The sequence below is a fragment of the Tinamus guttatus genome, unplaced genomic scaffold (assembly GCF_059628265.1).
Source record: "Tinamus guttatus ecotype Peru unplaced genomic scaffold, ASM5962826v1 Tinamus_guttatus_pri_ptg000472l, whole genome shotgun sequence".
Taxonomy (NCBI): Eukaryota; Metazoa; Chordata; class Aves; order Tinamiformes; family Tinamidae; genus Tinamus; species Tinamus guttatus.
This window is the reverse complement of record NW_028289006.1, coordinates 8967096-8992456: the sequence shown is the minus strand read 5'-3', so window position 1 is coordinate 8992456 and position 25361 is coordinate 8967096. Positions and strand designations below refer to the sequence as shown.

Below are 25361 nucleotides of genomic sequence, written 5' to 3'. Positions count from 1 at the left end.
TCTTCTCTTCTCTTCTCTTCTCTTCTCTTCTCTTCTCTTCTCTTCTCTTCTCTTCTCTTCTCTTCTCTTCTCTTCTCTTCTCTTCTCTTCTCTTCTCTTCTCTTCTCACAAAGTGTTCTTCAGAACAAACTTCTGCTGTTCCTTTTCATGGTTTAGGTCTATGGTTGAATAAACGTAGGTTGGAGTACTCTTACACTGATTGAACGTGCTCTTTGGTTTATGTGGGGTTAAAAGCTAATGTTTTTTTTTGTGTATCACTGAAAGCAATGGAAAATGGAAAACAGAATGTCAGAAGATGTTGAAAGAATTGAAAAAGAAATAGAAATTGAATTGAGCAGAATCAGTGTTTCTCCCTTTGAAGCAGATGATCCTGACACGGACTTATCAGAAGAAGCTTTGAGTGACAGTGACACAGTAAGTGTTCAGTGGACTAAAACTTCTGTTACCTGCTGTTGGAAGCAGTGTAGGTATTGGAAGCCTATCTGATGGACCTACTTTATCCCGATATATCTAACCAGAGGATTCATTCTGAGAGTTTAATTAGCGCTGGCAATACAATAAAATAGATGAGCATCAGCATTCTGCTCTAGTGAGAAGATCAGATTTTGCCCCATCACGATTTATTTTATAATCCTTTGAAGCTGGAAGATGTTTTAAGTTAATGAGCTAGATGAAAATTTGAATAAAAAAAAATGCTTCCTTGGTTTAAATATTGCAGAAGATTATATGTTTGAAGACATACTGTTATTTCTTTAGTTTTTTTTTTTCTGAAGTCTGCTTAATTTTGGGGGGGGTCTTATCCTGCTATTGCACTCTTTCAGACTCGTATCTTATGGACTGCTTTGTAGGGTGTCTGAACAATTGATACTGGTTGTATGTGACCGTGAACCAATGAAATCATGATAGGTTAGGACATCAGTGGTAATTATTTATGTACTTACACATTCAATCACAGAATGATTAAGGTTGGAAAGGACCTCTAGAAATCATTTAGTCCAACCCCGCCCTGCACACGCAGGGTCACCTAGAGTGCGTGGCACAGGGTGGCATCCAAGTGGGTTTGGAAGATCTCCAGAGAAGGAGACTCCGCAGCCTCTCTGGGCAGCCTGTTCCAGGGCTCTGTCACCTTCACAGTAAATCATAGAATCATAGAACCTATGCCAGCAAAATTTATAGCAATTTACATATCTGTAGAGAAAATTAATTTTCCCAAATCCCTGAAGTTGCTAAAAGATGATCTTCTGAGTAGAAACTATCTGATTTACATCAGTATTTTAAACATTTGCAATAATGATTTTTAAAATTATTTGATTTCTGGAAGAGCTTACATTTAAGCTCTTTAAGCTCTTTCTAAGAGGATGTTTATAACTCTGTGCACCATATGTGTAGATTTTTCTTAGTTAATCTTTATCTTAACCCTCTCCTTAATTTCTCATTCTGAGCAAATTATGAAGGAAAAAAATGAAACGTGCTTCCGAAGATAGCATATATTAAAATTTAAATAGCATATATTAAAATCTAAATAAATTATTTTCAGAATTTAATTAGAAAGTTACTAAGAATTATTCATTGTTTAGTAGATGGTGACACAATAGTAAAAGTAAAATGAGAAGCATGTGGGATTTGGAAAAATTCTTCGTAGCAATAGCTACTAAAATTTGCATTCTGAAGTACTGCATAGATGAAAATCAAATGGATATTTATTCCTGCATGTTATGGCTGTAACGATTGTTGCTGTAAGATTAAAATGTAGAATTTATGTTAAATGATGTGTTTTCTAGATTTCAGATGACTTGCCGGAATCAATTTTGTCCTATTTAAATTTTATAAAGAACAGAAATCAAGATGCTGAAAAGCTTATACTGCAAGACTTAGAAGATGAAGAAATTACAAGTAAGTGGGGAACACAGTTAGAATATGTGTGCATCTCATATTACCACTAGCACTAGCAGTGATCAGGCAAAAACTGTGTAAACTTTTAAGTACAGCAAAACAGCTATTGCAGCAATTTAAACTTGTTTCCCAGGATAGTTATATCTTTTCTTTCCTTTTTTATTTTTCAGCTTTGTCTAATTAAATGTAACTTCTAGAGAGAGATGATCTTTTATAAACATTCTATACAGCGCTTCTTATTCTGTAAAATATTAAATTTATGAGGGATTTCTTAAGATAATGATTTTAATTTTGTGGGTAGTAATTTACAACCAATTTAAAGGACTTGACTTTTATTGTTTCAAAATTACATTTTTGCCTAGGAGCAAATAAAACAATATACACAATATCATTACTGTTACTACAGAGCCTTGTTATCTTGAATTACCATTATAGCACTCTTAAAGAGAAATAGTTACTAAGCAGTGTAGAGTAGAATTCTAGTTGTGAAAAGAGATATTTTCGTGTCCTGAACTGTATATTTTCTTTCTTCTTCAGGTAATGTTTATGAAGTAGTTTGTAGCCATGCTTCAGATGACTTGGCAGAATTGGCTTTGGAATATAATGAAGATCCAGAAGAATTAAAAAAAAGGGTATTCAGTATTTAAACAATATATGTAGTGAACCAAATTCTTTAATCTAGATCACACTTACTTGGCATCTTTGAGAACCATATGCATGTGTTTTGTCCATTTCATATTATTCATGGAGTATTAAGATGAGTTTGCATACACCTTTCTATATAATTGAAAGATCATTTGTAATAAACTGTAAGTTTTAATATTTGGAATAAATGTCCATATCATTAGTTAGAAAGTTGAGCACAAAAATCAACAAAATTATCAAAATTAAGCAATCCATTACTGTTTTTTATTGATAGAATGCTATCTCAATAATACAATCCTTTTAGGTTTCTTTAATCTTACTCCTTTTGTTATGATGCTTAGCCTGTTAATCGGACTCCTACAACATTCCATTATTTTATAGAAATTATTAATTTAAAAAGTCTGTATTTTCAAAGAATTGAGCATTGTGGACCTTGCTTTTATATATTAAGCAGTTTTGAGTGAATACCTTCCTAAAGTTCTTAGAGAAACACAGACCTCTGTTAAATAATTAATTTTCATTTGTCATCTTATTTTTGCTAGTTGCCACGTTTGCAAACACAGACTTTTATTCTCAAGAGACCATTGTTTAGAACAGTACAATTATTTTCTGACTTCATTCATGGAACAAATAAGTTAATCTGCAGTATGTGATAAACAGATAATGAATGACCAGAAGAGAGAGATTAATTCTTTCTCATAAAAACTGTGGAAGGAATACAGCAAAGCCTGGTTCTCCTAATGTTATTTTCAAATCAGTTTCTTAAAAGCTCTGTATTTACTTCTTTTGTAGGTCCTTCATGGTATTAATGCACATGTGCACTGTAAGGCAAAGAAAAACAAGTTCAAAATACAAAGTATTCTTTTGTTTCTAGGTCATAATACTGCAAAATACTTAATACAACCCTCCCAAAATCACAAAAATATATTCCCTTCAAACTCCACTACCTTTTTTAAAAAAAAAAAATCATTATTTCTAACCCTAGGTAGCAATATTTTGACTGACATGCACATTTAGACATTGTATAATCAAGTCAGCACTCAGGTCATTGTTATGCTTGTCATGTGATGAAATAATGATCCTTGTCCTGGAGAGATTTTATAACATTCTGCTTTTATATTTTTTTTTTTTCAACGCTTCATGTTTCTTAATGACAATATTAAAATATATTAGGTATTGTCTGAAACAGAAAGTGAAGACTTGCAGATTGCTATGAATTGTAATACTGAGTCCACAACAGATGATCCTATTGAAATGGTCACCGATGAACATTTTGTTGCAGGTAAGTGAATTCATTATTTATCTGTCTGTGTTGCTCTTTAGCTGCATGTTAACAAATCTTTCTATAAGTATTTTTTTCTTTTCTCTTTTTATTAGTAATCTAATTCTCTTTGTAAAGAATTAGAAAACGATAGTATCCAATAGATCCAGATTCTTTGTCAGTTGGACATAGGTGAGCAGATGCTTATGCTTCTATCCAAATTCAGGATTAGGAAATTATCCTCTTATTTGTCTTCAAGGTCTTGATCTAAATTTGTTCCAAAAACATTTTCTAAATATGAATTCAGTAGTTATAAATGCAGCCAAACTGGAGGCATCAAGAATGTGCTTTGCTACAGCTACCTTTATTTATTTATTTTTTTAATAGTCATATTGCAGGGGATTCTTCTCTTTTACTATGGCCTGTTCATGTTTTGGATTGGTGTAGGTAAAACCCCTCCTGATAGCAATGCAGACCTTTCTCCCGAAGCCAAAATGCAGTCCTGAAATATGCATTGGTAGAACGAGCATAACTGTGTCAGGAAGCGCACATTGCAATAGTAAGTGTGCTTTATGATTAAAAAAGGCAGGGCTGTCTCTGGTATGAAAGACTTGTTGCAGTCCCATGTTCTTGGAGGGTCTATATTGCTTTCCAGACCAACATTGAATCCTTTTGATTGTGTTTCTTTTCCATAGTTTAAGATGCCTTCTGATGTTTACTATGAATTTAAATAAAAGGTTTCCTTGGTTGTTCAATTTCTTAGCTGATGTTGGCATGAGCATAAGCTTTACCTACCTTGAAGTAGAAGAAAAATGTAGGCAAGATTTTGAACAGTGGGAGAAAAGACAAAGAGAACTTGAAGTTGAGAAAAGGGAAAAGTGGAAGGCTGAGAAGGCAGTACAGGACAAAGAGAATGAAGAGGAGCAAGAAAGAAGGCTGCATCGTCTGGAGGAATTTGAGGCTGAAATAATAAAGTTAGAGCATCTTCAAAAGGTAATTAATGATATTGAATTCAAAGAGTCTAGAAGGGTTCATTTTGCTTTCAAGATTTAATATGCAAAGAGAACTTCCCATATTTTATGTCTATCCTATCACCATCACTTATGATACCAAAATGAGGTATAGATCATACTTAAATATGACTTGTGTTGTTTAGGGATTTGTTCTTTTTTTGCTTTGATCAACAGTGAATTGATATAATGTGCTAAATATTAAATTACTTTTTAGGCTTTGTCCTTATATTGATACATATTTTTATGATTATATCAACTTTTATGTTTATGATATAACCCCAGCCAAATCCCTGAGATAAGAGTTCGTGTCCTAAGATACTCACAGAAGCAAAATGGTCACTATGTCTTACCTAATACTGCTCTTTGTTGTGGAACAAGTATTGGTGGCCATCTGTTGTAAACTAACCTAATGATTATGGTGCTTGGCCAAGAAATAAGAAAACAGGATCCTTGGTCCTCCTCAACCTGATGAGATTTGAACCTGTGGTTCATGGGAATATGCTGTTATAATCAGATCATAGAAAAGAATCAAATGGACCACTCTTTCCTTCATATTTTAGGCTATTACGAAATAAAATAATGCAGATTTCTTACATTCAAAGAAGAAAGTGAAAAAAAATTGTCTTACAGTTTTGTCCTGTTACCGAACCTTTAAATACACCTCTTGGGACAGATTAGAATCAAGGCCTTCGTTTTCCACAGACCACAAAATAGGTCTTTTTCTTCCCTTTCTCTTCCCAGAAATCATTACTGGTTGTAGAATGGCCAGTTCAACCCTGTTGCCATTAGACAATTTGTAGTACTGGATCTGGTGCACTGTTCCTGAAGTGAGAGATGGAGGTACCATCCTTCATTAGAGCTCCTATTTTTCAGCCACCTGTAATTCCAGGTCATTGCAAATTTCTTTGTGATTGAGCAAGTGAAAATAAGGTTGAATTTTCAGTTTGGAAATAGTTTTGGTGAAAATTTTTCTTTTAGCTTTACTCAGCAAAAGTTCTCTCTGAAAGACTAAGATCATCAGCGTTACTATACCACTACATTTAAAGGAGGTTATAAGCTACTCTCAGAACTTTTCTTTCAAATTTACAAGATTACTCTGTTATTTTGCCATAATCCCAGTATATTTTGAATGTCTTCATGAGCATAGTCTTCATTTTCAGTGACAGTATAGAGTTAGGAGAAGGTGGGATTGATTGGACCATATGCCAAGGTCTCCAAGGTCCAGTCTCCAGCTCCCATGGCTGAGTTTCTCCTTTTGATTCAAGCATCCACAGTAGTGGATCCCTGAAAAGTCAAAATGATGGAAGCTTCAGAGAGAGAGTGTTTTTTGACATTCAGAGTTTTGCATAATGTTAATTGAAGTTAATTTGTTGTGCAGGAACAACAAAGTATGATGGAAGATGAGTTGCAGAAAGAAAAGAAAGCTTGGAGGGAAAAAATGATGCAACATGAGGTAAGGTTGTACAAAGAATATTGATCAAGAGAATGTGAGAGTATATGAATATTATATATTTAAGATTAAATGTCACTTAGTGTTTGAAAATACACAAGATCCTGCTTCTTAAGAATAAGTATATACCAACACCTATGTTGATCTCAGAATGGCTGAGCTCTAACCCAGTTGTTGTTTTGATTTAGGAATTGATGATGAAACTACAATTGCAAGTGGAAGAGGAGGAAAAAGCTTTCGAAGAGCAGAAAGCGAAACAAAGACAACACATGGCAGAGCAGGAGAATGCAGCAGCTGTGAAAATCCAAGCTAGATTTAGATCATTTTTAGTCCATAAAAAATATGCTCCCATCTTAAAAGAATGGAAAGATAAAATTAAACAGGAAAAGGAAAAACAAAAAGAAATACAGACGAAGATGAAAGAAAAGGAGGAAAGAATGAAGAGCCATATGGAAGAAATGAAGCAAAAAAAAGAAGAGAAAAAGAGACAAGAAGAACGAGAAAGACAGAGATACATGGAACAGTGGAGAAGGTGTGAAGAATATGAGAAAAAGAAAGTAATCCTGAGACTTGAAAGAGAGAAACAGTTGCAGATAAGAAAAGAAGAACAGAGAAAAATAAAAGAAAAAGGAACTATAATGAATGAAAATAGAGAAAAGCCTGAAGGAAACATAACAGAGGAACAATTAGGAGAAAATTTAAAACAACTAAGAGAGCAGAAAATGGAACCGAGTAAGCAAGTAGTAGAAGAAGAAAAAAATCAAACTGTAAAAATGGATGAAACGAGTAATTTGATGATCCCAACAAAAAGAAAGCTGACACCACCAATACCACATACATTAAATTTGGAGAAGAAGGAACCCTCTTCTGAAGTAAACAACAAAAATCCAGATAGAAATTCAGGTATGACCACAGAAAGAAGTTCCTCAGACGGTGGAAATCTTAATGCAGCTCCACTTACAGATACTTCAAATAAGGAATCTGGTAGTTTTAGACCTAGTGATATGGCAGAAAATAAGGCAAGTAAGACAAACATAAAAGCAGTAAGAGAGCAGAAAGTGGAACCGAGTAAGCAAGTAGTGGAAGAAGTAAAAAATCAAACTGTAAAAATGGATGAAACGAGTAATTGGATGATCCCAGCAAAAAGCAAACTGACACCACCAATACCAAATACGTTAAATTCAGAGAAGGAGGAACCCTCTTCTGAAGTAAATAACAAAAATCCAGATAGAAATTCAGGAATGACCACAGAAAGAAGTTCCTCAGACAGTGGATATCTTAATACAGCTCCAGTTACAAGTACTTCAAATAAGGAATCTGTTGATTTTAGAGCTGGGATTATAGTAGAAAATGAGGATGAGGTGAATACAAACAGTAGACCATTGAATGTCCAGACACCTACCAATAATAGAGAAATCAAGGATCATTTTTTTCAGTCTGAAATAGCAAAAACAACTGTGTTTCTAGTGAAAGATTCTCATGAGAAACATATTGAGAATTGGGACAAAATTCAGGATGTAGCTAAGTATTTCAATACCTTAGAAATTCTTCCTGATGATGTTGAAAAGAAGAGATTAAATTGGATGAAGACATGTAAGCCTTGGTGTAAAATATTTGGAGAAAATCAAAGAAAGACAATAACTAAAAAAAAACATTCAAGGAAAATTTCAGTTAACAAGATGCCTCCATTAAGTGCAGAAAAGATCATTTATAGTGGCCCTTGGAGCACTCTGCAGCAGGTAACTATGCACAAGATACAAAATTAAATAGGAAGTGCTGGCTTCTATATTCTGTAGAATTCTATACTTTTAGAATATTAGCACAATGCCATTGTGAAAAATGGAAGAGGGAGGAATTATATTGGGAAAGGTATAGCAACAACTCTCTGAGATCCTCTGTACAGTTGTAGGATACAGGCTCTCTGAATTCCTCGGAGCATTGTGGGGCAGGCTGGCATGGTAGCAGTCTTCAGGTGATGGGCAATATCAGTGATTCTGTAAAAGACTGGAGATGCCAGCTTCCATTTTCTGCTAAGTTAGCCTTTGTATGTGGAGCTGCGTTTCAGCTTCTGCTTATCAAACTTTCTTGAAATTTTGAGAATACTGGTCTTTCCCAGAAGACAGACTTTGCTGGTTGGCTTATAGATAGTGTTTTGCAATGAGAAATGCCTCTTGGCTCCCAGCACTTAATGAGTATCGCCGTATGCTCACTCTTCTCTTGTTATCTACACTGAGGTTGCATGTTATACTGAATAGAGTTTCTATTCTGATCGATTCTACTACATTTAGTCATTATTTTTGGGACAGTAATGGGATAAAATGAATATAAGAGATATAATATTAATGATATTGACTTTGAACAAATGGAAGATTGCCACTAAAACAAAGCAATTAGCAGATTTTAAGAGGGATGTCCAAATCAAACTTTTTTTTTATTCTAACCATCTTTGCCATCCTTTTCTTTTTAATGAAAGAATTATCATATTGTTTACATTTTATAAAGGCTTAGTAAAATGTAGTTTTAGTCAGATAAAAACAACTTTAGAAAATAAAATTGTGCGATGAATGGTAAATATAGCAACAATTAATCTTCTTTATTATTAAATGTATGTAGGTCACAATACTGACATTGGAAGATTTACCAGAATGTAGCCTCTCCACATTATCTGAATGTGCAAATCTTCAAGTACTGACTGTCAGACGCTGTGGACTAGTTGCACTGGAAGGACTAAGTAACTGCAAAGATCTAAAGTATATCAATGTGGAGGTACCAAGTGCATTTGATTCTCTAGTATAACTCAGGAAGGACTGCTGTTTTTGCTGTTCGGGTGCAGCTGGGTGCATAACTTTTAGTGTTTTAAGAACGTATAGATATGAACAAAATATTCCCTGTCAACAAAACTTTACCAGCAGATATTTTATTGTGCATGGTGATAATAAAGTGGTGGTAATAAAGTAACATTGGACAAACAAATCAAGCTAAACTAAAGAAAGTGCATGATATTATAAGTAAAGGATCAAATCCCATTTACTCAGTTAACCAATGTAGCTTGAATAAGCTGAGTAGTTTGGAGCTGGTCTGAGTTAATGTACCTGTAGACCCAGATTTCTACAAATGAGTGATTAAATTAAAATTTATTTATATTTAAGTATTTTAGTTAGCAGCTTGTTTGTTTTTTAATTTTACTACTCTTTGTGTATTTCAGTCGAACTCTGAATTGGAAGTATAAATAGCAGGATGCACTTAGCTTTGCAAGTAGCTCAGTGTAGAAGTTTTCAGACTGATTCCATTTATACTCAGAGGAAAAAAAAAACAGACATTTTAGATTTGGAATTGTCTCCTATTTAGTTGGTATTGCATTGTGACAAGATGGCTAGTTTTCAGATGTACCTATTTCTTTCAGTAGGTTATGAAGGAAATCTGCATGCTTCAGCTGTAGCCATCTGCTTTATTAGCCATGTATAGTTAAATGGGTCCCATTGTTACTACTGTAATATTTGTGGCATTTAAAAGGGAAGTAGCTTAGAATTACAGAACTTAAGGGCATTCAGAGCTGCAAACACAGGCATAGCTTTTAGTCTCCTGTGGTAGGAACATGAATAGCCAGCATGAGTATGACAAAGTGAAAAATCTTCCTTACCTCTGATTCACCTTACCACTCTGATTTACAAGTAGGCAGATGCTGTTGACCAAAATAAGTGCTCAGCTTAAGCAGGAATAGGTAAGAGAAAGGTAGTCCTTTGCAACAAACGCCTGAATGTTCATTAAAATTACCCATGTATTTGCTTAAGGAGCAGTATAATGACTGATAGTAGAGGCATTAGATACCTGATGCTGTCCAATGTCTTACATAGCAATTTAAGTTTCTTTTAATGTCGAAATATTTTCTTATGTCATGCATCTCACCTAAAGAACTTCACAAAGTATGTCAAACAATTCTATTTTTATCTTTTTTTTTTCAATTTGAGGTGTTTTGACCATACCCATTCACAAGAAAGTTAATATACCCTTATTGCTTATAAATTCTTGAATATTTCTGTTTGCCCACTGAGTACTGTTCCTTGCAAAGTGTGTTTTTATTTTGTTCTAGACAAGGCTCCTAGACATTAAATATACTTTAACACATCAATAATATATATATTAATAATACTTTAAAAATTGTATTTAATATTTGGTCATTACAGGTAATGTGTTGGTTATATTCCATTTCACCTTAGTGAAGGAAAAAACCTGCAATGCTCTTACTACTATCGAGAAGCTTAGGTTGAAATGAACATATCTGTGATTTCCTTGAACTTGCTCTGCTATTTCAGTTAAAATACTTAATATTATTGTTCTTCTTTATCACAGGAAAACAATATTCAGATCATAGACTGTGAGAATCTAGAAAATCTCTGTATACTAATTCTGAGTAAGAACCGTCTTTCATCAGTTTGTGGCTTAGATGGCTGCAGAAATCTTCGAAATCTTGAACTTTCCTACAATAAAATCACTCGGATTGGTAAGAAAATTATGAAAAAAAAAACAAATTGTGTAAAAGCATATTTTTGCTGTTTACATTTAGGATTTGTGCTGTTTACATTTACGCAGAATCAAGAAAGGTTGAAGTTGGAAAGGACCTCTAGAGATCATCTAGTCCAACCCCCCTGCTCCAGCAGGGACACCTAGAGCACGTGGCACAGGGTGGCATCCAGGCGGGTTTGGAAGATCTCCAGAGAAGGAGACTCCACAACCTCTCTGGGCAGCCTGTTCCAGGGCTCTGTCACCCTCAAAGGAAAGAAGTTCTTCCTCATATGGAGATGGAACTTCTTGTGTTTTAATTTATACCCATTACTCCTTGTTTTGTCACTGGCCACCACTGAGAAGAGTTTGCCCCCCTCCTCTTTACATTTAGGATTGTACTTACTTAGGATTCAGAGCCAGCCAACTGCTAAACTGCTAAGAGAATGAGGAAACAGATTTAGTAGAGATTTACATTTTAAAGCATAATTAACTTGACATTTATTTGCGGTGTGGTTATGCTACATATAGTTTGCTCTAGAAGAGCTCCTAATATCACCTGCACCAACTCAGTTGGAATATGTAAGTAGCCAGGTTTCAGCCTCCCTACAAAAGCAAATCATACAGAGTCTAGCCTTGCAACTGCAGGGAGTTCCAGCATGTTCCTATGACCTGGCAAGTAGGTATATACAAATATTACTGTTTTTTAGGAGTGGATGGACCATACTAATGCTGTGTCACAGCTGTCCTTTCTACTAAAATACTATTCATTTTTGTTCCAAACTGTTGTTTCACTCTTCCCTACCACTGTGTCTCTTTCTCACATACAGAAAATGTATTTTCCTGTCTGCCTGTGCTGTCTTTCAGACTGTAAAGTGATTAAGGAGCAGATATCTTGTCTCAGCTGCTGACAGGCTAAAGATACTGATTTGTGACATACAGTCTAATTAAACAAGACAGATCAGGAGAAGCTGTAAATAAAAGTGCTTTATAAGCATACAGAATGAGAAATTCTTAGGTCCTGCATTAACACTTCCCTGTGCTTATCATTTGTTTGTAGTCTATCCTTTTGTCCCACTCCATGATAACTCAGTACTTTTAAAGTTATCAGTATTACTATGCCGAGAAGTTAAAAACAGAAACTTAAAAAAGGAAACAGGTCTTGTAAGGAAGACTTGAAAGCTGTTAATTTTAATGCTGTCTGAAATGAAATTGTTTTGAGACCGCTAGATGGTGGTAGTTCCCTTTTTATTTTTCTCCAAGCATTTAAAAAAGCCACAGAACAGGATCTTGCTGGCAGGATTGAATGTCGTGAGCATGTTTGAAATTCTTTCAAAATAATTAAAGACTTGCATATTTGTTCCCTAAAGCTTACAATATGCAACATTTGTTTTAGAACTGGGATGGCATCTCTTTAATATTTATACACTTTCAGGTGAATGTGTTATTTCCAGTAGGCATTTTCCCTTTCTAGATTACTGTGATGCAAAGCCCTATGTTTTGTTTGTTTATTTGTTTTTAATGTAATTCTAACTTGGACATTTAATTTTTTGTGTCTTTTTTTTTCTTTTGTCTTTTCTTCTTTCTGCATCTTTTAAATAATCTGTGGTGCCTGCTGCTCTTGTTACCCATTTATTCTCCGAAAATAATCACAAAGATAGATTCAACTTTGTAAAGCTTGCCCAATTCACATATGCAAAGCTAAGAAGCTTTGAGTAAGGTAAAATTAAGTAATTTAAACCTTCAATCTTGTAAAAGATACTGGAAAGAAAAGTAAATTGAGGAGTAAAATGAGTAACTCCCTCATTCAGATGCCTTTTGTCACATTTCTCCTCTCCAAGGTGCGTTACTGCTATGAGGGGAAAAAAAGTAAAAAAGTGCTTAGACCTGTAGCACATAGATACGAATGCTCTAGAAAGGCAGACATTACAAATTGTCTAGCAGCTATAAGAAAGGAAAGAGAATCTGATTTTTCCTGTTTAAGAGGATGATATGTAGAAGAGAAAGTAGAAGGAATGGGCACCGACAGGAAACTTCCTTTGTGTGTTTTTGTGCAGGAGACATCATACATTCTTGTTTTCTACACTAGCTGGCAGGAGCAGGCTTGTTATGAGTATAATGGCTGTATAAGGATAGCTTTATACTTAAAGACACTGGACTTCTTAAAATATTTTTTATGAAGAAATTTATAATGGCAGCTCCTTAAAGGAAACACACTCGTATTAATAGCGCTGATGTCTAGGTATTTTACATTAACACAGCTTGTTCTTATCTTGCTAACTTTTTAAAGTCCTTTAAAAATAAAGTAATGAAAATTAACATTTAAACTGACTTGCTGTTTCTGTTCCTAGGATTGATTTTAAGAGGTCTGTTAGCATTTCACAAAGCCTGTGAGTTCTGAATAACAGTTGTAAACTGTTCTAGTATAGTGTCGCTTATCACATTCTCTTCCAAGAAGTGCTTGAGTTATTTATTACTTATTTAATAGGATCAGAAATCTGTGAACTGGACGCATTATAAAGCTATGTATGTTTGTGCTTTTAAGAATAGGAAGGAGTCAAAATACAGGAATAATTTAAACTTTTACAGGACTAATATTAATTGATACTATATACAGTATATCACAATTTCAGAGTTTTTTTTTTTTTTTGATACTGGGAATCTAACAGTGTTTTATTTCAATGGAGTTAATTCAGCTTTTTCTTTTCCAGGTGGTTTGGAGTCACTGAAAAATCTTCAACAGTTAATCATGGATCATAATCAGTTAATCAGTACAAAAGGTCTCTGTGAAGCACCTACTCTCATGCACCTAGACTGTTCTTTTAATCATCTCACACAAGTTGAAGGCATTGAGAATAGTGGCCTGCTTCAAATTTTGAAGTTACAAGGCAATAACCTCCAGGAGGTAAAAAGCTTTGACTTAAATGCGATGTTCGTTATACATTCTTCTTTGTTACTGGTGATATTGTTCAGAATGTTGAATGTTGTGAGCTGTTTTGATTTTCTTCTTTTTTCTCTCTCTCTTTTTAGAGAGATTTTTTAAAAAAAGACACAAATGGCTAGTACTGTAGCTAAGTATTTGCCTGCTGCTAAGCCCTTTTAAAATTGTCCCCACAGTAATTGTAGTTTATAGCGGGTAGTCTTCGGGTTGTGTTACGCAATGCTGATTCTCTGTTCCTAATGCACAAAAATGTTATTATCGCTACAGAGAAGTCATAGCTTAGGTTAATTCCACGAATGCTGATTTTCCAAAAGTTGAAGTTTGTGTTGCAATATTCAAAATAAGAAACTAGTTTACTAACTGTACACTTAGTTATCTTTACTGACAATGAGACTCTCATGAATCTGTTAGAGGAAAAACATTTTCAAAAAGAAGCATATAACTGCAGTAATAACATAGAAAGACTATGGCTCCTTTTAAAAAATATACATACTGGATATTCAGTCTATGTATAAAACATATAGAAATGTTTACAAGCTGGTATGTAGAAATTATATATAACAGTTGATACATATATAACAAGCAAATGATACATATGTCCAAAGTGTGTTTTTACTTGTATTACTTCAGTAATGATTGATGAAAGCATCTGGCAAGCATTCCATTATTGTTTCTCTAATTTAATATTAATTTCTAAATAACCTTCTCTTTTCAATTTAGCTTCCAAGACTGGAAAATCATGTTCTGCTAAGAGAACTCTATTTGGATGACAATAGCATCTCTTCTATGAGAACATTTTCCTTGTTTTGGTTGCCTTTGTTGCAGATTCTTTCACTGTCTCAAAATAGGTAAATAAAAACATTCTTCCATTTAACAAAATTAATACCATATTTACCAATGTAACTCTTCTCTAAAGAGTATAATTCTGAATGCACTGAAAATCTCACCATCTTGTCCAGTTCTTTGAAAAAAATGTATTTGACAAGTAATGACATTGTCCACTTATAGCTGAGAAAATATGAAGCTGCAGTTACTATGAAAAGTACATTTTTCTATTAGATATTGTATGAAAATGGTTTTTGAGCATTGTGGTATTAATACCATGGTGGCTTGTTTTTCTCCTTACTTCAAAAACTGTTTTGAGAGTATCGCTGTCAAACTTCATATTTCACATCCAGCTTATTCAAAACAGACTTTAAAGACTATGTGAAATGCAGCTACTGGAGTAAAAGAATACAGGCAAAAAAGTTCATTAGGTTGGTTGTTTTTATTTCATACACATGATGTGTTAATGTCCCAAAAAACAACCTTTAGTACTGCTCATTTGCCTTTTGTTCATTGTTATGACTCATACAAAATACAAAGGGATCAATCCAGAAAAAAAAAAAAAAAACAGAAAACTATGCCATGAGCTGAAGTATTATATAATTAACTTTCTTTTCCATTTTATGAATTAAATTCTGTTTGCTTGTGGAATTAGAATGACCAGATATTTAGAGTCAAAACCTTGCTTCTCCCCACTCTTTTATTTATATTTTTTCTTTATTGTTTTAACTGAATATAATTTTCCAATTTCTAGTAGTAAAACAGATTTGATGGATTTTGATTCATATGAATTGTTTTTTTTTTCCATATTGTCAGTTTCATTCCGAATACTACTGATCCCGTTTTAATGCGGAGAATATCTCACTCTGAACTAACTCGTTACACCTCCTGTTGCAGGCGGTGAAAAGAAGGAGATACTTGTAGTGTGTGACTCATCTGCAATTTTTAGACATCTGTGAGATTAATTACATCCTACGAGTATCTGTTCATCTTCATAGACATGTAACAGAGTCTAGATGACCACCTCGCATGTAGGTGTCTACATTTGAGCAGATGAATCCCATCCTATGCAACAAAGTCAACTGGCTTTCAGTCTGGGAGGAAAAAAAAGATCTCCAAGTCTGAATCCAGTTATCATAAAGGATGTTCTTCTTTACAGAAAATTTATTATTGTTTGAGTATATAAACTTTATATGACATTATATAACTTCTCAGATTGTTTTAAGGTCATTTCTAATGAAGTAACATGCATGTAAAGTCTTTGATGTAAATAGAGCTTGGTTTCAAGTTGCTGGGGAAGGGGGTTTCAATTTGCTGGGGAAGGGAGTTTTAATTCTGGAATCTGGAGAAAGTGTTTCCTGCTTGTGACTAGTGAGAGCATTACCTGTTGAGTGTTAGATTCTGAATCACTCATATTGATTTAATTTAGAATCTTAGGTAAAAATATAAGGCTGTATGCATGAATTTCATAAATTGTTTGGATACTGGTTTTGTTTGTTGGGTGTTGCTTTTTGTTTGTTTGTTCCCCCATTGGTGTTCTGTCTTTCTTTTTTCATCTTCCCATGGAACTCAGGCTAGTGTGGCTGTATATGGTCTTGCAGTTTCCTCCTTCATCCTGTTTGTTTTGCTAATGTTGAGATGTGCCTGCACTGTATGCAATAAGATGTTTTCAAAATTGCTTGAAAGCTGGATTTGCTTGCCATGGAAACAACATAATTAGGACAATAGTATCAGGAATACCTGGAGTGGTGCCTCTGGATTTAGGTTGTGCTCGACTGACAATGTAGATACACTCTGTCTCTTACTGATCCTATGATCTTACAATTTTTATTCTCTCTTGAACTGCTTTTGCTTTTCCAGTAGCCAAGGTGAGATGCGGTGTTTGGTCAGTTGAATTTCATCAGCAAATGAGATGTGTTGATAATAAAATATTGACATGTTGATAATAAACACGTCGATATGTCGATAACATAAACAAACATGTTTATGTAGATAATAAATACAACAAAAACACCACAATTTCATTTCTTTCCTTTGTGTTTATCCCTTATCTCAAATCTGAGAAGGAAGCTGGACAAGATAGCATTAAGTGCAGATTAAAAGCCTCAGAATTCCTAGCATTTCAGTAGCCTGCTCTGTTACACTCACTTTATGTACACTTATAAGCAGCTCCATATGTGTCTGCTAGAGCATAAGTAACTCGATGTTCTATATAGAAACAATGAATGTAATGGCGTAAGCTGTTGAAAGAAAAGCTGTTTCTTTACTTTTATCCTATAGCTAATGCGATTTTGTGATTTTTTGGGGGATGATTTTTTTTTCTGCATGTGCACTGAGTGCCATTTCCTTTTTACTGATTGCAGGAAGCCTATATAATGGTAATGCTGTGAATCTGCTTTCTTTCTAAAAGTAAAGTACTGTGAAAAAAAAAATCTTAATTTATAGGGTTTTTTTTTCAGGATATGCTTCATCACTGTCATAAACCAGAAACTGATAAATAAAAAACAATCCTGTTTTTAATCTGCAATGTAACAACAAGGAGTTGGAATAGAACTGAATAACACATACTGATGAATTCCTTCAAATATTCCAATGGCAGTTATTTCACCACTGCTGCTTTTATCAAGGGTATTTTACCCTGGCTTTCACATAGCAAGCATATGCTCAATCCTTGCAGTAGATACAATGAGTTATATTGACTTTATCACTGTGGAAATGGAGCTATAAAGATCTGTGTTCTCCTTTTAGCAGCTGGAGGACACAAGCGTTAAGTTAGTGTATGAAAGCAATGCTTTTTTTTTTGTTAGATAAACACTTTTTTTGTGGGAAAAATCAAACCTTGCTACTAGTGCAAAAGTGAATGTGTATTTAATATGTATTCAAAGATCTTGTAGTATTTATATATACTTGTAATACAACTTAATTACTTAGCTGCTTTGCTAATTGCTTTTATATAAAGAAGTTTTACAAAGAGTTTTTTAAATCAAGCTAATGTTGAGATAGCCAGTGCATTTTTATGTGTAATTTCAGAATAGACAAATTTCTCTGTCTCAAAATTTCTACTTTTATGTGGCAAGGCTCACTTTTTGTTATCTGTAGGGTGTCATGAGACTGGTAGCTAAGAATTTAATTTAAAAAATTCAAATCAGCTGCAAAAATTCCATTTTGAGGGAGTGTTGAGAGGTGAAGCTTGGATGGACAGGGTCATAATCTTTGTGAACATGTTGCTTATATGAATGTTTTGCACTATTCTTAAATGGCTTGTAAAAGAGATGTTAAAAGATCAGCTCACCACTTTCTTAATGCATATTCCTGTTATTTGAATTCTGTTGCTGAATATTTGTGTTTTTAAAATGGTATCTCAAATGTAAGAGTGGAGCTTGCTGTCATTGCAAGCCATTGTATTTTTGATTGTATTTTTGGGGGGTCGTCTTGATAAATCTAAATGGCAGTGGATATCAAATTAAATCAATCATGAACAAATTTGGATATTATACTATTCTTTCTCTTTAGCAGACCTTTTTTTTTTCATTTTGAGTAATTCTTTGCTGATGATTTATCTCCAAGATTCTGACACGAATACTGTTAAGTATCGCGTGCCAAGTTATTTAAGAAACGCATGGCTAACTGAAAGAGCTCCTTTATTATGTTTGGCTGATTCCTGTAAATATGGTGAATATTCTAAAAAAAATGTTGTTCTTATTTTTAAAGAATACAAAAGAAATATGGGCACTAATTGAAGATCTCCATCAATATAAAATTCATTCTTAATTATCTTGCCCTCTTTCCAGCTAACCTCATCATGATATCAATTTTTTTTTCTGGGAAAAAGCAAACACACAGCAAAATTTGGCCCTACTTACTGAGTAGTAATTACTGAGTAGCAATTTGTATACATGTCCTGGAATGTAATTTTTATTTTCTCTTGTGCATAATTGCAACTCTTCTAGTCTCTTAAATCTTGTTTTCTGTCTTCAAATTTCTCTGGTTATCTATGTCCTGTCCTACCACAACCTTAAATGGGAGCAGAAAGAGGAAGCTGTAGCTTTCTTTTTTTGTGAATATCTTTTACTTTTGTGTCTTCTTTGTAATTTATATCTCTCATATGCCCAGGGCTAATGTGACAAGGTCAAGTAGTATTAAGTTTTCAGTAATGTCCTTTGTCTTTCTGGTTTGAATTTTCTTAGGAGAAAAATTAACAAAGAATGTCAGTAAAAGGATAGCTATAGAATAGCAGGGAAAAAGTTTAACTCTCATAATGCCAACAGCAGACAAGGAGAATCTATTCTATTCAGAATAGACTTTCTGAAGCACCACAGCGTCAAATGACAAAGATACATGTACTTAACACACTATAAATAAAAACTGTCATTGTCTTATGCAGAAGAAAACATGCTGCAAAAATTATGCTTCAGTCCCTTGTACCAAATACAGTTTTTTATTTTCCAGGGAGATTATTAATCTATAATCCATTGATGCCTTTTCAGCTTGTGTGTATTTATATACTACCTATGGTCATTAAAAAAGCATACTTGTAGTACCTTCTCTAATTATGAGGCTTGATCCTTTTTAGACTTAATGCTTCATAACTTTTTGGTTCCCTAGAAAACTGTCTGGGAAGTAGCAGGACTGTTGTAATGTACAGTTTTTTTGGAGGAGCATGATGACACGTATTTATTTGAGTTCATATCTATTTCTCCAGATCTACAATTAAAATGTTCTATTTTCATATAGAAATTCTGCTTCGTCATGTAAATGTGGAAATTAAATGAAATTTTTGACTTTATTTTGAGCACATTTTCAATGAGGATAAAGAATCTACAGTCAAATCTTGGTTCAGATTTTGTGAAGAATTAAATCCAGCTCTCCGGCTTTCAGCTGGAATGTCTCTGTTGAAGAGCAAGACATAGCTGCACATTGCAGCAGCAAGCAAGCATTTTTGGCTCTGACCAGTTTTAACTTTGTTGATTGAATAATTTCATTTTTTCAAATTGTCACATTTTTGAGTATAAGAATTTTTGCTTTATTGCTTTCAAAGTCCGTTACTTACTACAAAGAATATTGCTTACCATTAATACTAACAGTTACAACCAGAGACATTGCCACCATTCTCCTCTTATGCTTCTTAGGGCTTTTTGCTGTATAAATGAAAAAAGTTACCTGAAAGTAATTCAGTTGATTTAATATGTGTTTGTAGATTTAGTTGAAGACGACTGGCTTTTTACATCTTGATTTTTTTTTGCCTTGCCCTTTTCATATTTAAGGTAGAAGAAAATAAATTATTAATCTGAAATGTAGCATTTGGAAACAGCATTACAGCTCACTGAATAATTTCAACATATTCTTAGGTGCCCCACTGCAAGTTTGTAAGCAAACAAACCTTTCAACAATACTGTATACTATTAATTTTAATAGTAGTGATATTACACACTTTATGGTCCAACATGGCCTGTGTCCAGGTGAATATCACGTCAGTTTCCTTACTTCTACTTTCCAAAGCTCTGTATATGGATTTTGCCATAACGCTCCACTGCTTTCCCGGTTTATTGCATAAGGAAAGCTCTGATATGCAAGAAGAGCATTTCCATATCTGGCAGCAAACTGACACCATGTTACAGAAGTAGTAAGTCAGAGAAAACATTAAAAAGGCATTACAGGACTGTGCAGCCTTGATCTGTTAGGAAATTCAATTGTGACTATATATTATTTATTTTTTTTTTTAGCCTCTAAGAAAGTAATGTGAGTGAAGAAGAGAAACAAACAAACAAAAGTTAGGAGAAAATTTTAACAGAGAAAAGAGGGAAAGGATATTTTAAAATAAATAATAAATCAGGAGGTGTTGTTAGGTGTGTGCTAGTTCTGATGCCTAAATGAAAGCCAATTGAATCATCTGTAAATTTTACAAGACTGCAGATCCTTAGAAAAAAATGTAAGAAAAATAGAGCAAAATGTTTACCAAAGAAAACAAAACATTAGTGAGTAAATAACAAAAAATAATCTGAGTTTTTGCTACCTAGAAGATAAAGAAATGCTTTAAAGTTAAAGAAAGAGTTTCTTTAATTAATTTTAGCACCTTGGATAGCTAAATGAATATTTACTCATATAAATGAATGAATTCCCATAACTGCAAATGATTTTGCTGCCTACCCCTTTGTGAACTGCTACTGCTTTAATTGAGAAAGATTGTTCTTTTTTTTTTTTTTTGTAGTTTGACTGAGCTTGCACCTTTAAAATCATATGTATCTCTGGAAAAACTGGATATCAGAAATAATTGCTTGTCAGGTGAGTTGTGTAAAAACAAACAAAAATCTGTCTAAAGATAAAGCAAATGCCATCTGAATGAGAACTTTCTAAATAAAGTACAATCTTATTGAGTCTGTGTGTGCAAATATTATTCCTAATATATGATATAGAAGAGATACAGATATTTTTCAAGCATGGATGTTATATACTGTATATATATACACAATACTGTGTAGCACAATTGCTTCATGGTTTTGGTGCATTTTATTTGCATATAAATTTTAAGCAGATGTAGTATAAATGTTGTGATTCCATGCTCAATCAGATTTTTTTTTCCTAATACAATACAGACCTAAAAAGTGTAATGGTGTGTTTAAATGGCTGCCATAAATTGAGTGAGTTGTCACTCACTGGAAATCCAATTCTCCAAGAAAGGACGTGGAGGTAAGACAATTTTGATTTACTAGATAGAAAAATGAAAACTGGCCTAAAAACTAGATGTATACAAGTATTTCTTAAGTTAGTTAACTATTAAATAGAAGGATATTGCTAAAATAAATTTTCAGTCCAAAATTGTGTCACCAAATAAGGGTATAGAATCATTCTTCAACTAATTTCATGCTACTTTAAAAGTGCTGTCTGGGAGAAACTGGAGACGTATCACAACATAACAGAGACTATGTCAGAGCTGTATTTGTTTGACATTAATTTGAAGTGATATGTAAATGAATACATTGACATTGTTTAGCGTTCTTTGGAAATTTTTGTAGATTTCTAGGCAAAGTATGTACCAACAGTATCTAAAAGTGCCTAAAATCTATTCTTTTAGAAGCTGTAGATGAACTTTTCATCATCTACATTTATGCAGTCATATATTTATAAAAAAGATCTTTCGTTTCTTTGCTTTGTGCTGAGTCAACTTTACACAGAATCACAGAATGGTTAAGGTTGGAAGGGCTCTCTTGGTTGGAAGGGAGATCTTCTAGTCCAACCCCCTCCTGCTCCAACAGGGACACCCAGAGCACGTGGCACAGGGTGGCATCCAGGCGGGTTTGGAAGATCTCCAGAGAAGGAGACTCCATAACCTCTCTGGGCAGCCTGTTCCAGTGCTCTGTCACCCTCACAGGAAAGAAGTTCTTCAACTTTACTCAAGGATATGTGTGCAAGGACCCACATGAAAATTGAGCTGTGTTAAGTCTAATGGTTTCAAGACCCCCTCATCACAATTGTTCCCCCTTTATGCAATTCCAGTTCCAGAGCTTAATGCAAAAAATTCTATCAACAATCATTCAGTCATTATGGAAACACAGTGCAAAATTGCCATGAGAAACTTTTACCTGAATCTTCTAGACCTTTCATGTTCAAAGATTTTTGATTAAGGAAGATTAGTTGAACAAAAAACAAAAACAACAACAACAAAAAGGCCTACTTCTGCAGTTCCTATTTTTACAAACATCAGGACTATAGATTAATGTGATTTTATCTCATTCCTTCTCATTCTTAATCTACCAGGAATAAATGGAAAAAAAGAATCTGTGAAGGGACCAATAAACAAACTACTACATTCTGATGCATAAGGCTCCTGTGCCTTGAGCTGCTTGGTCTTTGCCTTGCCAAGCAAACATTACCTTGCAAATTTTGCAAACATTAGAGTTTCGCACTTTGAAATAAAGAAAAAACAGTGCAGGTGTGCACAAAAGAATTATGATGCAAACATTACCACAAATTGGAAGAGAACAAATTGGGAGAGATTATTCAAAAGAAGAAATGTATTTAGATATATCAATCATGTTTGTTTTCTAAGAACTCCTGTTTAATATTTTTTAATAGAAATAGAATTTTTAATAGATATTTTTAATGGAAATTTTGATAGATTTTTTTAATAGAAATCTTGATATTTGGCCTAATATCTGTTGCCCTAATAAAAGGGTATATGTCAAAACTCTGCATGCTGTGTTTTCTCCGTTTTCTCCCAAGTTTGTTATCATTCTCGTTAAAGATTTTCTCAAGCTTAGAATACAATTCTTTTAAGTCTCTCTTTTCTATTTTCCTCTTCTTTTTTTTTTTTTTTTTTTTTTTTTTGTTTAATGGGTTTAGGAAGATTGATTAGGACATCTTAGTTCAATAATTTTTGTTTTACAAATAGGAATATGTACTGAGCTGATTTGGTACAGACATTTGTCACTCAGCAATTTTGCAGCATATGTATTGCTTCATCTCTGTTCTCCTTCTGAAACAGAGAACAAATTTAAATTGGCAGGTTTACTGTTTTACATGTGTTTGAATTACTGAAATCCTTGTCAGAGCCAACAGAACACTTTTTTGATAATTCCAGCAACTGATAACCATAGAAAAGCTTTTCAAAAATCAGTTTCATTTCTATAAACACATTTTTTGAATAATTGCTTATAAGGTTAATTTTTAAATGCAAAGATATATGAAATACATTCATATAATTAGTGATATCTCTGAGATTTCAATGTTTCTAGGGACTCTAATCTATATTTTTAAAAGAATAATTTAAAGTTTGGCCTAAGAGGGCTTATGTTTATTTTCGGTTATATCGAAATGATATTATATAGCTACTGTGTAACTTACTTCCAATATTTATAAAATAAAGATAGTACATCCTCAAGAAAATGCTGACAGCATTATATCATGCAAAGGTAAATACACTATAAGGTTTTGTAATTCTTATACAGAAAAAGAATGTTTAATTGCAACCTTTTGTGTAAATTAGCGAGTTTTCTATGCTGTTTAATTGCTATCTTAAGTGAGTACTTTTCTTTAGACAAATGCAGAAATTATGAAGATGATGTGTGTCTTATTTGTGACTTTATTTTGTAAACTGTCTATCCATTTATTTGTCCCTCGTCTTTAGCATTAATTCTGGTGTCCCACTTTATCTCCTCAGTTTACCACCTTTTTTTATCTTCAATTACTTTAGCCTTCTTACTGATGTTTTGTCTGATGCAACCTCTATTACCTTATTTTTCATTTCACTACAATATCTGCATAGAAATATGACTATCCATTCATCTATTTCTCCTTTATTTTAGTCTAGTCTGGTTTTACTGTTTCCAATTATGGAATGTTCTCACACTGCTTATTTGTCTTTGTTTTGAACCACTTATTCCTCTCTGCCCATCCATAGCTTCTTATAGTGTTTCTCTTTTTGCTTTGTTGCCTTCTGTTGTCTTGTTTAGTCCCTTCCATCACTTCATCCACCTTCTGCTTAAGAGACTTGCTGCAATGCTAACTTGAAAAGGAGTAGTACATTCCTGCCTGTAATGAATGTATAGAGGAATCCTTAGCTTAGCATCTTCAAAGGGGAAAAAAAAATAGAAGAAGAAAAAGCAGGAATTAATGGTTGCTTCTGTTCTAGTAGCTGAAGTTTAAGTTGTTATTCTGAGAAATCCATGAGTTAAGTATTCTTAAGGGTACAAGAGATGCAGGCATAAAACTAGTGCTATTCTTTCCCCTCCAGTGACATACCATGCATATCTCAAACTTGAAGAACTTGTCCTAGAGACTATTATATGTTTAAAAACTAGAAAGGAAACTTCCTATGTATAATGAGGCACATTCATCACAAGCTCTGAAATGAATAGTTGTGCTAGAATTGAAAAAAAAAAAAGGTTGCATAAATCTGTGGTTTGTTTTCAGAGGAAAAACATTTTTTTATTCAGAAATGTTTTTAAAGCTTTTTAAAAGATAACTTCATAAATAAAAATATATACATTTCATTTCAATAGACTGACATGTTTATTAAATATAACTTTGTGAATAAAATTCAATGACCGTGACCATATATTATGTTAGCATGTGCATTGCTTTTATTTCCACTATTCTACAGAACTCTTACTTCACTTGTAACCTGGAAGGGAAAGCCTTTCTGAATTCCAGTTCAAGTATATGAACTGACACCTTAGATTTCCCTTAGATTGTTTGACCCAATAGAGCTTTTATGATTAAACAAGAGATTCATTTATCTAGAGGATTTAAAGTATGCAGTGCTATAGAATACGGATTTGCTGAATACAGCATTGACTGTAACTTCAGGCAATGTGTTCTAGTGAACTTTACATAACCCCTTGATACCAACAAAGGAATTAGCTGTAAAATTTCCCGATTGGTTTTGTACTTTCATGTCCAGCCAGCGATAACACCAACAAAAGCAAAGTAGTAAGAAATTGCTTTTTAAAAATTAAACCCTGGGATCAATCTGAGCACTCCTAGGGGAATGTGTTTCAATGCCATAATGATTTATAGAGCCTCTTAAGTGATAGAATATTCACCAGGAAGTTTTCACTAAATGAAATATTGACTCAGCCCTTCACCAGGAGAAACCCAGCTGGAAAAACTACTGTTGAGATCCCATAGCTCTAAGACACAATACTTCTAATATCGATCAACATGATATAGCACTTTTTTAAAATGTATCATGATTCAATATCAGCTTTGGTAATTCCTCTTTTGTTCTGAGACTGTCTATCTAAAACTCTAATTTTCTTCTGAATGTCTTTCAGTCATTGTTATCCTTACAGTAATGGGCAATGAAGACAGAAAGATTTGTATTTGCATGAAGTA

The 25361-nt window shown here is 33.6% G+C and overlaps 1 protein-coding gene across 1 annotated transcript in view; it reads left to right on the top strand.

Annotated features, from left to right (window-relative positions):
* The first annotated feature begins 252 nt into the window (after nucleotides 1–252).
* Nucleotides 253–25361, top strand: part of LRRIQ1 (leucine rich repeats and IQ motif containing 1) — a 102470-nt gene continuing 77361 nt past the window's right edge. Inside the window, exons 1-13 of the mRNA XM_088532947.1 lie at nucleotides 253–414; nucleotides 1782–1893; nucleotides 2431–2525; nucleotides 3712–3820; nucleotides 4563–4792; nucleotides 6191–6265; nucleotides 6451–8001; nucleotides 8876–9028; nucleotides 10613–10763; nucleotides 13474–13667; nucleotides 14424–14551; nucleotides 20737–20810; nucleotides 21122–21215. Coding sequence (XP_088389073.1) covers nucleotides 274–414; nucleotides 1782–1893; nucleotides 2431–2525; nucleotides 3712–3820; nucleotides 4563–4792; nucleotides 6191–6265; nucleotides 6451–8001; nucleotides 8876–9028; nucleotides 10613–10763; nucleotides 13474–13667; nucleotides 14424–14551; nucleotides 20737–20810; nucleotides 21122–21215 — 3107 coding nt within the window. The 5' untranslated portion in view covers nucleotides 253–273. The remainder of the gene's footprint in view (nucleotides 415–1781; nucleotides 1894–2430; nucleotides 2526–3711; nucleotides 3821–4562; nucleotides 4793–6190; nucleotides 6266–6450; nucleotides 8002–8875; nucleotides 9029–10612; nucleotides 10764–13473; nucleotides 13668–14423; nucleotides 14552–20736; nucleotides 20811–21121; nucleotides 21216–25361) is intronic.